At 40.1% G+C, this 15,884-nt stretch overlaps 1 protein-coding gene across 1 annotated transcript in view; it reads right to left on the bottom strand.

Moving 5' to 3' along the window:
- RASGRF1 (Ras protein specific guanine nucleotide releasing factor 1) overlaps nt 1-15,884 on the bottom strand; it is a 206,792-nt gene that overhangs the window by 127,693 nt on the left and 63,215 nt on the right. The window contains exon 2 of the mRNA XM_020965608.2: nt 13,180-13,286. Within this exon, the coding sequence (XP_020821267.1) occupies nt 13,180-13,286 (107 nt within the window). The remainder of the gene's footprint in view (nt 1-13,179; nt 13,287-15,884) is intronic.

The following is a 15,884-nucleotide window of genomic DNA, read 5'->3' as shown; positions in this document are numbered from 1 at the left end:
AACAAGTTCAGACCTTGTACCAAGCATACAGCATGAGCTTAATGAATGTTTGCTTAATTGATGAGGCATTCAGACTAAATTTTCTCAAAGGTCCATTCCTTCTCTAATAATTGTATGTTGAAATTCATCAGTCAGGCATTCAAGGCTCTCAACAATCTATCTCCTTTTTGCTTGCCCAGTATTATTCACAATTGCCCCCTAATATGGATCTTTCATTCAGGATAGTGTCATTACTAGCTTTTGAACTTCCCACAGTCATACATACTCCTACACATCTTCGCCCATACTGTTTCTTCTTCCTCAAGGGAAAAAAAGAGATTATTTTGTTCTTTTCTTTTTTTTGTAGGCAATGGGGTTAAGTGACTTGCCCAAGGTCACACAGCTAATAAGTGTCAAGTGTCTGAGGCAGAATTGAACTCAGGTCCTCCTGACTTCAGGGCTGGTGCTTTACCTAGCTGCCCCCCAAAAGAGGTTGTTTTGGTAACCTTTTGGAGGGTGGATGGTAGAGGAAAGGGACTAGAAGCAAGGCTGGAGGAGACCTTAGAAGTCATTTAGTCCAGCACCTTCTTCTAACATATGATGGGACTAAGGCTCAGAAAACCTAAGGAATCTATCCAAGGTCATATGGGTAATAAGTAGCAAAGCTGGAATTTGAACTCAGATCCTTTGTGTAGGATCAGGCTTCTTGTATAATAAGGAGGGTATTGCAGTAGGTGCTAAAAAAGTGATAAGGACCTGAACTAAGGTAGGGGCTGTGTAAATGGACAGGAAGGGACAGATTTAAAAGACATCATGGAGGCAGGGGTAACTCGACTTGCAATTCTTTGGTTGGGGGAGAGATGTTGATGGAGAGAGAAGCTTCAAATGTGACTATGGTATTATGAACCTGAGCAACTGGGAGTATGGTAGTGCCCATGACATTAAAAAGGAAGTTTGGAGGAGGGTGGTGTTGGGGGAAGGGTTATTAATTTCATTTTAGACATGTTAAGGTTTATTTATTTTTATTTTTTATTTTTTCACTTTTTGGTGAGGCAATGAGGGTTAAGTGACTTGCCCACAGTCACACAGCTAAGTGAGTATTTAGACATGTTAAGGTTGAAATGCCAATGGACATCTAAGGTGGGATTTTTAGCAGCCATCTGGCAACTACAATTCATGAGGCTGGTTGGGGCTAGATTGAACTTCCTCACTTTCATTTGAGGAAACTGAGGATGACAAAAGTAGAATGACTTGCTTCATACTGCTAGTTATTGGTAGAGCAGGACTGGAATCCAGGTCTCTTGACTCCCAATCTAAGCACTCTTTCCATGATGTCAAATAATGCTGGTTAAAATAGTCTCTGAAGGTTTCTGAGCAGAGGAGTGACGTTGTGATCATGGTGTTTAAGGAAGATTAACAGCTATGTAGTGGATAGACTAGGCAGAGAGAGACTATAATAAAGGAGGACAGCTAGATGGTTGCTACAGTTATCTGAATTCAGTTCGAAGCCTGGACTGGGGTGATGACGATGGGAATGAGGTGGAAAGTAAATATTTTAAAAGGTGAATCTATAGGATTTGGTCACCATTTGGGTTACAGACCATAGAATCATGGACTTCTAGAGTTTGAAAGGAACTCAGATGCCACCTGGTTCAACCTATAAAGGAATTGCTGTTGTTTATTCCTATTCTTCTTTACAATAGCGGTGTTAAATTCACATAGAAGCGGGGCCAATAAACTATGCCCTGAGGGCCATCTACTGATTTTGCTTTAAATGTAACATCTGTATTTTATTGTATTTTTATTTATTTTGTTAACTATTTCCCAATTACATTACTTTATGGTTTGGACTACACCCAGGAGTGTTGGGGCCTTGTGTTTGTACCTCCGTTCTACCATATCTTTGAAAAGTGGTCATCTAGCTCAAATTTGAAAAGCAGCAGAAATAGAAAATACTTTACTTCTGGAGGCAACCCACTGTTCCATGGGCATGTGTCTCTCCAAGTGACTTATATGTTTCTTGTAGTTAAGTTCTGTATCTTAAACATTTTGTAATGCCATCTTTCCAACATACTGCTGAGTATAGACTGAACTCCGTCAATACTTTGATGTCCTATTGGAATCTCAAATTTAACATGTCTAAATCCCATTTTTAAGTAGTGCTAATTATGAGGGTTTGTCTTTCTGCATTGAACCAAAATGTCTGTGATATACACCTGTTGCTTGTCGGATCTGCCCTCTGGGGCCAAGAGGAAAAAGTCTAACCCCACATATAGGGAACAAAGAGAGGAATAGTGCAAAGATGACTGGTTCCAAGCTTTCTCTTCATTATAGTATTTCACTTTAGTATGATTAAAAATGAGGGGTAGTAACCAAATTTTCTAAGGAGAAACTCTTAATGACTTCTAGAATGACCTCTAGAATAGTCCAATCCTATGGTTGCTTGGTTCTTAAAAAGGAATCATCTCTCTTTCATGTAATTATAAATTGGGAGTTAGAAGGCCAACTAGTCTACCACTTCATTTTATAGATAAGAAAACAGGCCCAAAGAGGTTGATAGGCTTGTCCCAGGTCACTAGATAGTAAGTTCCAGAGGTGGGGTTTGAACCCAGGTCCTCTAACTCCAGGCCAGTGATCTTTCCATTGTACTCCATATTTGATTAAAAAATAAAATTCAATTCAACAGATATTTTTGGAGTACCTGCCATGGAGTACTAAGAGGAATACAAAGCTGAATAAAACATGATTCTTGGCTTCAAAGAGCTTACAGTCAGGGGTTATTATCCTAGGGTCCATGAACTTATCTTTGAAAAGTATTTTGATAACTATATTTCAAAATAACTGGTTTCCTTTGTTATTCTATGTATTTTGTGCTATGCATTTAAAAATATTATTCTGAGGAGGGGTCCACACTAGGCTGCCAAAGAGGCCCATTTGCAAATGGAATGCTGCTGAATGTTAGACAAAGTTTATTTTCAAATTTAACCTCTCATCCCACTCCAACCCCAATATGTGCAGATTTTATGATGACCATGCCATCTCTTAGGGGTTAATCAGGGAAGTTCTGTTATTAGCATGATGAGATTATCAGGTGATGAGTTCCTCTGGGACTTTGATGGCATCTTCCTATGGAAGCTGTGGACATATCACTGGGCTCCTCATGAGGTTTCTCATAAGCTCCTCATAAGAGGAGCTTCTTCTTTGTGTGGGGCCTATAAAAAGGAGTCAACAGACTTGCTGGATTTTTTGCTTTTTTTTCCTGTTTGGCCTCACTCCTTCCTCCCCTTTTTCCTTCTTTCCTCTCTTTTCTGGAGATATTCTGAGAGAGCAGCAGATCTAAGAGTAGACCTAGGTCTAGGGGTCAGGTTCAGATTTCTTCTCTAGTCATTATGAAGGCCTGCCTTGGGACAGAAGCAGATGGGAGCTGCACATGTAATTACTCTTGCCCACCTTAGCCCAAGAAAAGAGCTCTTGAACTCAAGATTTCCTGAGAAATATTGAAAATTCTTGAACTCTAGCCTCCTGTACAGAGGAGGGAATATTTCCCCAGAAGTGTTAATCCAGAATCTAGACTTCTAGCAAGAGAAAGAGGAACTCCTGGGTAGGTCTAGCCTTGAGAATGTCTTGATAACAATCCCAATAAGGTTCAGGAGTTCTGGGATACAGTCTTCTTAAAGCAAAGGGGAATTCCTGGACAATTGAAGAAAGATTATCATGCATGTGTCCCGTAAACCTGGGAGGAACAGCAAGGGAATAAAGCCATTACGTAGAGGAGTAAAATATCTAGACTTAGCATTCCACTATATCTATGAGTTAATTAGATGTTGCAGATCTGATGGGGAAGGGATTTCTTTTGTAGCAATCCCAAAATCATTTTCCTTCCAGTTGGGGATAGGGGAGTCCAAATCTTTAAGTCAGTAACAAAGCTGGATGCTTTTATGATTTCCTAGGGATGAAAGTGGAAAATGATTAGAATATTAAAGCAACCTGAGGTTCATGTCCCCTCTCAAGAGATTCCAAATCACAGGGTAGTGCTATGAATCTGGGGAGCTCTAGGGATCTGGAGAAAGGAGAGACTCTCCAGAGGCAGCCAGTGATCTAATGGATAGAGTGCTAGGTCTGGAATCAGAAGACCTGAGTTGAAATCTAGCCTCAGACATTTACTAGCTGTGTGACCCTAGGCAAATCACTTAACCTCTGGTTGCCTCAGTTTCTTCATCTGTAAAATGGGATAAGTAATTCTTCCTACTTTGCAGGGTTGCTATTACGATCAAATGAGACAATATTTTTAAAGTGCTTAGCATGGTGCATGACACATAGCAAGTGCTACTTTAATGCTTATTCTCTTCCCCAGTGAGGGAGGAGAACTGTGTTGATTGTTTATTGGTGACTATGAGTCCTTTTTGTGATTTATGCATTTTCTGTGTTGAAAACTAAAGTTTATCCTGTATTCAATCAATGCATTATTACCTTAAGTGTTGCACAGGAACTAGGGATCCTTTTAGCAACAACTGTGGAGACCTAGATATGAACCATAGTCAAAGGTGTATTTTGAGATTTCCTCTGTGGTAATTCTGGGTGGGGATAATATGAAGAAAGGGTTGTTTTGGGAGACTGTTCTTAAGATCAGACTCAGCTCATGTACACCCAAAGCTATAGGTTATACGTTTTTACTTGTGAAGGAATCACAATATAATGGAAAGCTCATTGGCCCAAGGGTTAGGAACGGGGGTTTTAATCCCAGCTTTTCAATCAATTAACTGTATATAACCTTAGACAAGTGATCTAACTACTTTGAATGTCAGTTTCTTTATCTGTAAAATGAGAGGATTAGAGTAACTGATCTTTAAGGCCCCTTGCAACTCTGAAGTTTTATTATCCTAATGGCACATATGCTAATTGTTTCAAAATCTTAAAATGACAGCATCTTTTCTGAAAGCATATTTTTTTTTCTGGTGAAAAAAATTAGTGTCTGAGCATGTATATGTGTGGATGAATTCTTTCCTGCTGCAAACAAACTTTAAAAGGCAAATAGCATCTGCTCAGAGCAGAAAATAACAATTAGGAAATTCATGTCTTTTCTTTCTACTTACTTGTAATTTCCAATGCTAATAGCTAATTGCTTTAAAATAATGCTTTAAGCCTTGACCAAAGGTGTTATATATGAGAAACTACAGTCTGGGCTTGGCTTCCTGGTGTGAAATTCAAATGTAGTTTTAGTTCATTTATTAATGACCACTAATGAGCTATAATGAAGGCACAGCCTATTAGCTAAACAAATAAACAATTAACTTGAATTGTAACCTGAATTAACTTGACCATTGTTTTTCCTTGCTGTTCAGATAGAAGTGTATTTCACTATTAAAGGGCTGTCACCCTGAAAGAAAAGCAGTCACCAAATTCAGGTTTTTTGGTCACGAAATCCTAGGGAAGGGACCTTAGAGGTCTTTGAAAACAATTCCTCCCCAAAGCATGAATGCCTTCTACAGTGTTAGTGACACAGAAATCACCCAGCCTTTGCTTAAATAGCCTCAATTACAGGGAACTGACCATCTCATGCAGAAATTGTTAATGCCCCTTCACTTTGTATTTATGTTGTATATAACTTGTATTTGCTTATGTGTGAACTTCTATCCCTCCAGTGGAATGTAAACTCTTTAACATTAGGGTCTGTCTTACTTTTGTATTTATTCAAAATCCAGTCTGTAACAGTGACAAGCACATAGGTAACAGTAGGAAAAACTCTGGCTGTGAAGTCAGAGGACCAGGATTCACATCCGTTGATATTGCCTAGGACCTATGTAACCTATAGGAAAGTCACTTAATCTACTTTGGACTCATTTCTTCATCTGTAAAATGGGGGGGGGAGGTTGGATTAGATGGCTTCTAACATTCCGTCTGGCTCTAGATCTAAGATCCTAGATGCTTAATAAACATTTGTTGATCGATTCCATTTTTGGCTCAGATTTTTAAGAAGCCATTCCTTATATTGAACCAAAATTTCCATTCTTATGATTTCCACATATTGGCTCTGTTTTTTTTTTTCCTTTGGGGCCACATAGAACAAATTTAATCCCTCTTTCATATGGTGCCCTTCAAAGAGTTGAAAGATTCTTATAAAATCCTCAAAAATTTTCTTCTCCAGGCTAAACATCCCCAGTTCCTTTAACCATTTCTTCTATAACAAGGTTTCAAGTATCCATACTGTCCTGGTCTTCTTCCTTTGAATGCACTATTTATTAATTCCCTCCTTAAAGTGTGCTGCCCAGACATGAATAATAATGGGGGATGTCATAGATGACATTTTCACATGGAGACTTTGTCGTCCCAATAAATACTGAAAATGCTTAATGAAGGACCATCCAACCATTTTGGTACCAGATTTTTGTGTTCTTTTCAGTGCCTAGGCAAGCTGCCATGCTCTGTCTCTATCACTGTCATTAGTATTGTAGAAATGGGCTTTCACACATGCTATCCATACCATTTAATGACTGGTTAGCTTGCTCTCTAGTGTCTCTCATACTTTCCTAGCCCAGGTGTGTAACTAAGCAAGATATTCCTTATTGGTTCTTATCTTGTGGCCTCTTGAAAAAGGAGGAGTGATCTGTGTGGGTGCACTGGGGTTAGATGCTGAGGTGGATAGAAGAGAGGAAATGTGGAATGGGAAGAACAGGGTCTGAAGAGCGGGGTTTAAGTCCAGGCTCTACCAATGACTAGCTTGGGCAAAGTCACTTATTACCTCTCTAAGACTAAATTTCATTGCCTGTAAAATGAAGGAATTGGACCGGATGAATTGTAGTTTTTTTAGGCAATTGGGGTTAAGTGACTTGCCCAGGGTCACATAGCTAGTGTCAAGTGTTTGGTCTGAGGTGGGATTTGAACTCAGGTCCTCCTGACTTCAGTTCTGTGATCTATCCACTGCACCACCTAGCTGCCCCGTGGATGAATTATTTCTGAGGTCCCTTCCAGCTCCAACAATTTATTTTCCCATAACTTTGGCACCTAGAGATGCAATAGCCTCCCCTTGTCACCTCCTGTGGCACTTGAGAGACTACTTAGCTGCTGAAGGTAGCAGAGAAAGGCTCAGCAGTCCTGACAGTGGGTTGCTGATGAATTTTGCACCTCATTTTGCACGTAAGCCTACCATTATTAATTTGAAGGCATCATCAGAAAATATTTATCCAATATATTTGTTGATTTATTTGGATAAAGATCTTATTTAACAATATCATTAATTTCATAATGGTTTTGTTTTGTTTCTTTAGATAGCTTTTGGTCCCTGGGAATTCAAAGGAGAAAACATTGAAACTCTAAGGTTGTATTTCCTTTTGGTAAAGAAGTGGGGGCCTATAGGAATGGAATATGGCATACAGAGTCAAATGCAATCAGTTGTTTTTATTTAACTGCTTTTTTGTTACAGGAATAACTTCAAAGTAGGAAATTTTATTGGAAAGTGACTATGCTGTAGAAACAAGAGGCATCAATAAAACTTAAAAAGAAGAAATTCTAAAGCTGAATAATGTGTATAGAGCTATTCCTGGGCACGTATTCATAGCTATAAATTAAGAGGACCCAAGAGAGTCAGTTTGCAAATGTGTCGCTCAAGGCTCCAGGACACATGAGCTACAGACAGTGGTTTTGTGGTTTCTGTATTGATTTGGGATTTGAGTTTTTCATTATGCTTGGGAGCTGCTTTTACAGTATAAACAACTTTTTGTCCTTTTCTATGCACATAATAATTGGCTTTGTTCTAGACATCTTATGGGGGCTCTTCTATTTCTCTTCCCTCTGACACCCTTCCCACAGTCACGGGAGATGGCCTTTGACCTAGTGAACGGTACACGTGACTAGGAGCCAGGAGGCCTAGATTCTAGTCCCAACTTAGTTATTTTGACAAAATAACTGGGCCCTTGATTTCTTCCTGTGTAAAAAGAAGGTGTCAGACTCTAAATTTCTAAGGCCCTTTTCAGGGCTTTGTACATAGTAGGTGCTTAATGAACTTGGAATTGAAATCTAGCTCGAAATCCTAAAGTCCTGTATTACCTGTAAGGTCCTTTCTAGTTCTAACAAAGAATCATAGAACTGAAGAGTCCCCAGACTCCCTCAGAGACGAAGAAACAGAGGAACACAGCAAGGTGGACTAACTTGCCCTAAGTCACATGACATCATATATTATCCATTCGTCCATCCAACAATCACACATAAAACTACATCCCCTATCTCGGCCTGGAATGCTTTCCTTCCTCATCCTCCTCCTTTCTAAATACCCAATTTCCTTTGAGATTCAGCTCAGGTGTTAACTTTTTCCATGGTTTCCTCAGTTGTTAGTCATTCCCCTTCTCCTCTCCTCTCCAGATTACCATGTATCTGCTTTGAATGTGTTTTATGTCTAACTATATATGGGCACTCCACTGTTTGAATGCAAGCTCTTTGAGGGTAGGGACTGTTTCTTTGCTTAGCTAGCATTTATATAGCTCTTTAAGGTTTGTAAAGCACTTTACAAATATTATCTCATTTGATCTTCACATCAGCCCTGGGAGGTAAGTGCTCTTATTATTTCCATTTTACAGATGAGGAAACTGAGGCAGACAGAGGTTAATGAGTGATCTAGGGTCACGCAGGTAATAAGTGCCCTTGGATAGATTTGAACTCAGAATCTGAAATGTTTTGTTTTTGTTTTTGTTGTTGTGTCCTCAGTGCCTGGTACATAGTCAGATCTTAATAAATGCTTATTGCTATATTTATTTATTGAATACTTACTATGTGCAAAGTACTACTTAGGTATTGGAGACATAAAGACCATAGCCCCTCCCTTCAAGGACTTTACATTTTGCTGGGTCATATGAGGCTGAGGTGAATCTATGTGACAGATACTCTATCCTTCCAGTCTTTTGGGACATAATTCTGACCCATTTCCAGAGTGTCTTCAGTGATCTTCAAGGGCGTATTATGGAAATATTAACAATTTGCAACTTTACAAACAGAATTCATTTTTATTCTTTTTCAGGTAGAAAGGACCAAACCCTATGTCCATGGGACATCCAAATAATTTTCACCCAGATTCTAGATGGCAAGTGCTGACCAGTGAAGCAGAGATAGGCCTCTAGTTCATCCACCAGCATACTACAGCCTAGCCAACACAGGTGTCTGGTCAGCAGTTCTGTCTTCCTCAGACTTCCTTTGCCCCCTAATCTAGACCTCCAGTGACTTCGCTTCCTATCCTGCCCCCAATTAATCCATTCCATTTGTTTTTTTTTCCCCTTGGGAAAAAATCCCTGCCTGAAATTAGAGGAAATGAGCCAAGCTTTACCTCATCCTTCTATATCTGGCTGTTGAGTTCTTTGCACCTACCATCCTGCATAGAAACTACCTCCCGCTACCTCCTCTTTTCTTCCTCTTAGTAATCAAATCAATACAACCACTAGAAGCAGCCAAGTGGGTGCAGTAGATAGAGCACTGGACATGGAGTTAGCATAGATCAGAGTTCAAATGCACCTCAGGCGTTTCTTAGCTGTGTGACCTGGGGCAAGTCACAACCACTGACTGCCTCAATTTTTTCATCTGTAGAATGAGGATAATAATGGGATCTACTTTCCAATTGTTGTGAAGATTAAATGAGGTAATAGTTGTAAAGCATTTCACAAACTTTAAAGCCCTATGTATATGCTAGTTTTCATCACCATCACCATCATCACCATCACCATCATCATCATCATCATCATCACTTATCATCATCATCATATTAGAAAGGCCAGGGCAATCTGCTGGCCTATATTCCATTTCCAATTCCTGTGACTGTGTAGGCCAAAGTCCCCTTCCCTGGCCACCACTTTCTAAACCCTTTCTATTCCCTTAGCAGAATGTAAATTCCTTCAGGACAGGGGCCATATTTGTGTCCCATTGTGCCCAGATCAATGCCTGGCATAAGCCAGGCACTTAATAATTGCTTGGTGATCGATTGATTCGTTGAAAGTTTCTCTAGAGAACTGGCAAGTGAATCTAGGAGAGAAAGCCTTACTTCATTCCCCTTCTGACAACCCTCCTGGCCTATTCTAATTCCCAGTTCCTGGATCTTTTAGAGATCAGCTTTGTTCTGGCAGAGAGCTTAGGAATTCCATTCAGTCTTGTTAGATGGTTGGTATGTTTGAGGTGGGAAAGGGAGTTGAAGGGTCATTGGCGTTTCACGACTGGACAAATGAACTCTAGTTTTCCTTAGTGTTTAATTTTAAAAATGCACATTCCCCCCACTTTAAAGGTTAGATCTTTTGAAGCAAGGCACCAAAGAAAGCATTTATTTTTCAAGATTCCTTATATTAGAGAATTAGTTATAATTGGAGAAGCAAAGCATGATTTCCGTGGGCAAATACAACTTTGTTAAAAAGAAGGTTTCTTTATAATGGAATTGTAACAAAATTTTGCCTGTATATGGCATCTTGAGGGGCAAATAGAGAAAAGGAATCACAAAGTATACTCCTCCCAAAAGGATGAAAACTCTTATTCTAAGTATTAAATTGGAATTTTTTGTTCCCTCTTCCTTAATAGTTAGTCACCATTTATAATGTATTCATTAGATCATCAGTCTTGAGTGTCACAAAATTCCTTTGCTAAAGGCATGAGGATTTATGAAGGAAGAGACTGTATGTAGACAGTCCATGAATCACAGGCACAGAGAATTTTCTTCCGCTTAGGAGTTGTCTCACTCAGCGATCCAAGGTTGCATGGATACCATGTTTCGGAGCTGAGATTTGAACCTAGACCTTCTGATTTCAAAACCAGAAACTGCCACCACCCTGATACAAGCCTTCATCACCTCAAGCCTGGACTATTGCAACAGCTTGTTGGTTCGTCTCTTTTCTTGAGTCTCTCCCCACTCCATTCCATTCTCCATTCAGCTGTCAAATTAATCTTTCTAAAGTCGGTTCTGACTATGTCACTCCCCTACTTAATACATGCTGGGGGAGTCCTATCATCTCCAGGATCAAATATAAAAATCCTCATTTGAGCATCCAAAGTCCTTCACAAACTGGCTCCTTCCCACTTTTCTAGTTTTCTCACACCTGCCTTCCAATGACACTAACCTCCTTGTTGTTCCTTGAACAAGACTCTTTATCTCTAGACTGGGCATTTTGCTTGCTGTCCCCCATGCTTGGAATACTCTTTCTCCTTGTCTCTTCCTTTTCACTTCCCTGGATTCCTTCAAATCCCAGCTAAAGTCCCTCCTTCCATGAGAAGACTTTCTTAATTCTAGTGTCTTTACTCTGTTGATTATTTCAGTTTATATTGTATATATCTTGTTTATACACAATTGTTTTCATGTTATCTTCTCTCCCCCTTGCCCCCATTAGACTGTGAGCTCTTTGAGAGCAGGAACTGTTTCGGCCTTTCTTCGTATCCTCAGAGCTTAGCATAGGGAGAGATACATAGTAGGTGCTTAATAAATGTTTATTGACTGACCGACTAGCTCTCTCCCTTCATCTGTCATACAATGGTATCCTTGTATATCCTTCTTATCACTCTAGTTTACGTATCTAAGGGCTCATTTACATAAAATACACAGAAAATCACTGACATTAGGAAATCCAAGGAAGTCAGAATGCAATGGAAATTTCCTTCAGAGACAGGAAAGGATGAGGAGGGAGAAAGTTGCCAGAAAGGACTCCCTCAAAAAACTGGAATAGAAGAGGAGGTTCAAGAGGATGCTGTTTGTACCTAGAGTGCTAGGTTGGCATCCTTCCACCACCCTCAAGCCTTCTTTCCTCCTGGTTCGAGTATAGTTGTCTAGGAGGAGGAACAGCAGCACCCACAAAATGTACCCCTCTTCTGTGTCCTCTTCTGAACAATAACAGTAATAATGACGATGATTACAGCTGGCATTTATATAACTCTTTAAGGTTCACAAGGCACTTTACATAGACTATCTCATTGGATCCTTGTAGCTATCCTGTAAGGTAGGTGCTATCAATAATTCCCATTTTACAGTGAGGAAACTGAAAGCTAACTGACTTACCCAGTGTCACATAGCTACTAAGTCCTGGAAGTACCTTTGTTCAGTTTTGAACTTAGATCTTCCTGATTTCAAGTTCAGCCCTCTATCCACTATGTCACCGATGAGGAGCAGAATCGGGATGGGGGAGGGAGGGAAGGATGCAACAGGGGATATTTTAAATTTTACTTGGAAGTGCAGGTGGTTTTTAACATAGATAATCCCGCTTCCTAGGTCAAGTGAGTGTTTATCTTGGGATAATTCAAGTCAGAAATGTTACGGCGAAATCTCAAGGGTAGATGCTTTCCTCATCTACCCCTGATGACAGCTCTGGCTCTAAAGCTGTGGAGCCCAAGTACATGCTGGAGACAAGAGGGAAATTCTAGAGTATGCTAGCAAAAAGGAACCTTTTAGTTCACCTAATATTCTGTAATGGAATGTATCCAAAGGTGGTAAGAGTCATTTCAAAACTTTTTGGAATAACTGTTGGCAGAATTGTTTACTGTGCCAAAAAGAATGCAATACGTCTGCACTAGGCCACAGATGATTTGTAGACCCTCGGATCTCCCAGTCATTCCCAACTTCTAAATGTCCAACATATTCCATCTCTACCTAGAATCATGACATGGTAGAATTGGAAGCCATTTTGGTGGTTATCCAGGTCAACCCCTTTGTTCACAGATGAATAACTGAGACCCAGAGGAGCAAAACCAGTTTGTTAATGGAAGATTTGGGACTATCACCCCAGTCTCCTGAAATTCCAGTCCAAGGCCCTTTCTTGACACCATCCTAACAAAGCAGCCATCTCACTTTACTTCTCTCCATGTCTTAGAGATCCGAAACTCATAGGCAAGGTGACCTCTACCAAACAACTCGTTTTTTTTGGGGGGGGGGAGTCCAGATACTTAATTTTATTATTCTAAGGAACTCTCAGTATGGGAACTTCTTCCATTTGATGCAGAACTCTTCTTTAACTTTGTCTTAGACAGTTACCTAAAGCATGGAGAGGTTATAATTTGTCTGTGGTTATACACCTGTATGTGGTCAGAGCCAGGACTTGAACCTAGGTCTTTCTGACTACAAGCATGCCTTTTGTGCACTACACCATATTCCTTCTCTGAATAGCACAATAAGTACAAGAAATCAGTTTCATGTTGAGAATAGTGACAGTTCAAGTAGCACTGATAGGAAGAAATGTTACATACTCATTGGCTTACCTTGCATGAGTAATCGCAGCTACCCATTCATCACAGTCTTTAGCATCTTCTGTTCTCAACTCTAGGGTTTTCTGATTCTCGTGGTTGAAGTTAACAGTGAAATAATGCTGTTAAAATGAAATGAAAAAATCTTATGATTACCTGGTTACCTTCATGAGTAGCATTTCTATTTATCTATCAATTTAGCTATTTCTAAAGAGCTCACTGCCACATTAGCTAAGCCCCCATCCATTATGTACGATCATCTGAATTCTGTTTTATTTATCAGTTTAAAACTCTTGCTTGGGACTTGTTTTGTAAAATGTAATGGAACTGATGCTTAGGACACATTGTGAGAGGGAAACAAAACCCACAAAGCCACACTTACCAACAAATTGCAAACAAGCAGGTTGGGAATGCTGTCAAATGTTTCAAAAGGAGTACAATGGTGGAAACAAAGGAAGGAGCTATAGTGGGGAGGATTCCAGTTTGGAAATTTGAGTCAATTATAAGCTAGCTTCTCTTCATTGTCTGCATCTTCATCAGAGAGTGTTTGCTCATTCCCTTGCCTTGCCGTGCAGAGGAATAGAAGGGCCATTACTCCTCCACCCCAGGAGTTCTCTTGCCTCTGAGATAAAACACATACTCCTCAACTTGGCATTTAAAGCTTTCCACAGTCTGGCTCCACACAACCTTTGTGGACTCTGCTTTCCTGCCATATTGGCTTATATGTCATTCACCAAGCTTGGCATACATCTACTACCTTCATGCTTTTGCACAGGTGGCAATGCCACAGTGGCATTCCACATACCTCAAAGGCACTCTGCATGCTTAGGAAGGCACTCAATTTTGCATTTTCTGCTCTGATTTGTTTCAACCTTAAAGAACAAGATACCTGTCCTAGGATAAGCTTATTACTTCTAAATTCACCACCATGGTGCTAACTCAAGCCTTGATTGACACCACCTCCCTCAGCTTCCTTTCCCCTCTGACTGGAGGGAAGAGTACCAAGCTCCCCCCAGTGCCTTCCTTTATAGAAGGCAGAAACTGGACTCTCAGTTCATTCCAGTTTTCATCTCCTGCTCTGCCTTGTTCCAACTCCATAGAACAAGATGCCCCTGCCCCAGGTACCCTCATTTCCTTCCCCCGCAATGCTTTCCTGTCTCCTTTTATGTGTTGTATCCTCCTGTTGATTGTAAGCTCCTTGAGGGCAGGAACTGTTTTCCATTTTAGCTGTATCCCCAGCACTTAGTGGAATGACTGACATACAGTAGGCACTTAAAAATGTTGGTTGGGTTGGAATGAATTCCCTCCTCATCTACACCAGTTAGAATCTCTACTTTTTTTCAAGGCTCAAGTTATGTGCCGCCTCTGATCTCCTTAGTGGTTTATGTCTAGGAGATGGAGTAGACAGAACATTGGGCTTGCAGTCAGAAAGACTTGAGTTCAAATGTGAACTCAGACACTTACTAGTTGTCCCAAGGCAAGTCACTAATTGTCTGTCTCAATTTCTTTGATTGTAAAGGCAAATGATAATAGCAACTACCTCTCAGGGTAGCTGTGTGAATTAAATGAGATAATATTTGTAAAACACTTAATGTAGTGCCTTGCAGAAAGTATTCATTTAATGAATGCTTATTCCTTTCCTTCCTCCTTCCTTAATGCTCTCTCCCTCCTCCTCAAATTATCATGCATGTGCCCACATGTATGTATAAAAATACATATATATGTAAACACAAAACAGGGTAGCTAGGTGGCAAAGTGGAAAGAGTGCCAGGCCTGGAGTCAGGAAGACTTCATGAGTTTAAATTTGGCCTCAGACACTTAGAAATCACTTAACCCTGTTTACCTCAGCTTCCTCATCTGTGAAATGAACCAGAGAAGGAAATAGACTGTTTTTTAATTTTGTCTTCATAAGCCCAGTACCTCGTTCATACCAGGCATTTAATAAATGCTTGTTGGATTGGAATGGAAAAAAAGACAATACTGATGTGCACTAATGGAATGTTGATACTGGAAGGACATTTAAAATAATTTGTCCAGCTCACTTCCCTGCTCCCCTAATATACAGATAAGAACAGAGAGGGCCAGAGAGACTAGACGCCTACATTTAGTCCGTACCAATGCCAAGGAGTAGCATTTGAGGCCCCTAGCTCCCAGGCCACCGTACTTCCTACTGCTATTATGTTGAAATTGCCTGATGTATCATCACTTCCTGTCCTACCCCCAGTACCCTTCTGATTACTGTATCTACTTGGATTAGTGACTTGTTCAAGGTCACTCAGTAAATTAGCAATAAATTAGGACCTGCACATCTAAAGCTGGCAAACGTTCTTTCCACTCCTCCATGTTGCCTCTCTAGCCCTCGTGGTTAATCTAATGCTATTTGCTCAAATGGTGGCGACTGCTTTTCAGTTGCCCAGTTTTGACTCTTGAGTCAACAGTAGTTGAGATTGAGGGGTATATGATTAAAGGGTCCTATGTCCAATCCTAATGATCCACAGTCATCTCCTTTAAATTCTCTTCATAGTTTGCTTATGGCTGAAGTTGTAATACTTGGGAATGGATGATGATAGAATGGTTAAAATAAGACCAAACAAGATAGGTATCAACATTACTTGGAAGCTTTCAAATGCTGTCAACAGTGGAAGAGATTTGGTGGGAAATATCCTGCCTTACCCTGTGTTTTTCTATACTAGTTTTGGGGATAAACTTGATTTCTTATC

The sequence above is a fragment of the Phascolarctos cinereus genome, unplaced genomic scaffold (assembly GCF_003287225.1).
Source record: "Phascolarctos cinereus isolate Bilbo 61053 unplaced genomic scaffold, phaCin_HiC Scaffold_3;HRSCAF=262, whole genome shotgun sequence".
In the NCBI taxonomy this organism is placed as follows: domain Eukaryota; kingdom Metazoa; phylum Chordata; class Mammalia; order Diprotodontia; family Phascolarctidae; genus Phascolarctos; species Phascolarctos cinereus.
Note: the sequence above shows the minus strand (reverse complement) of the source record. Positions and strands in the feature narration are given on the sequence as shown.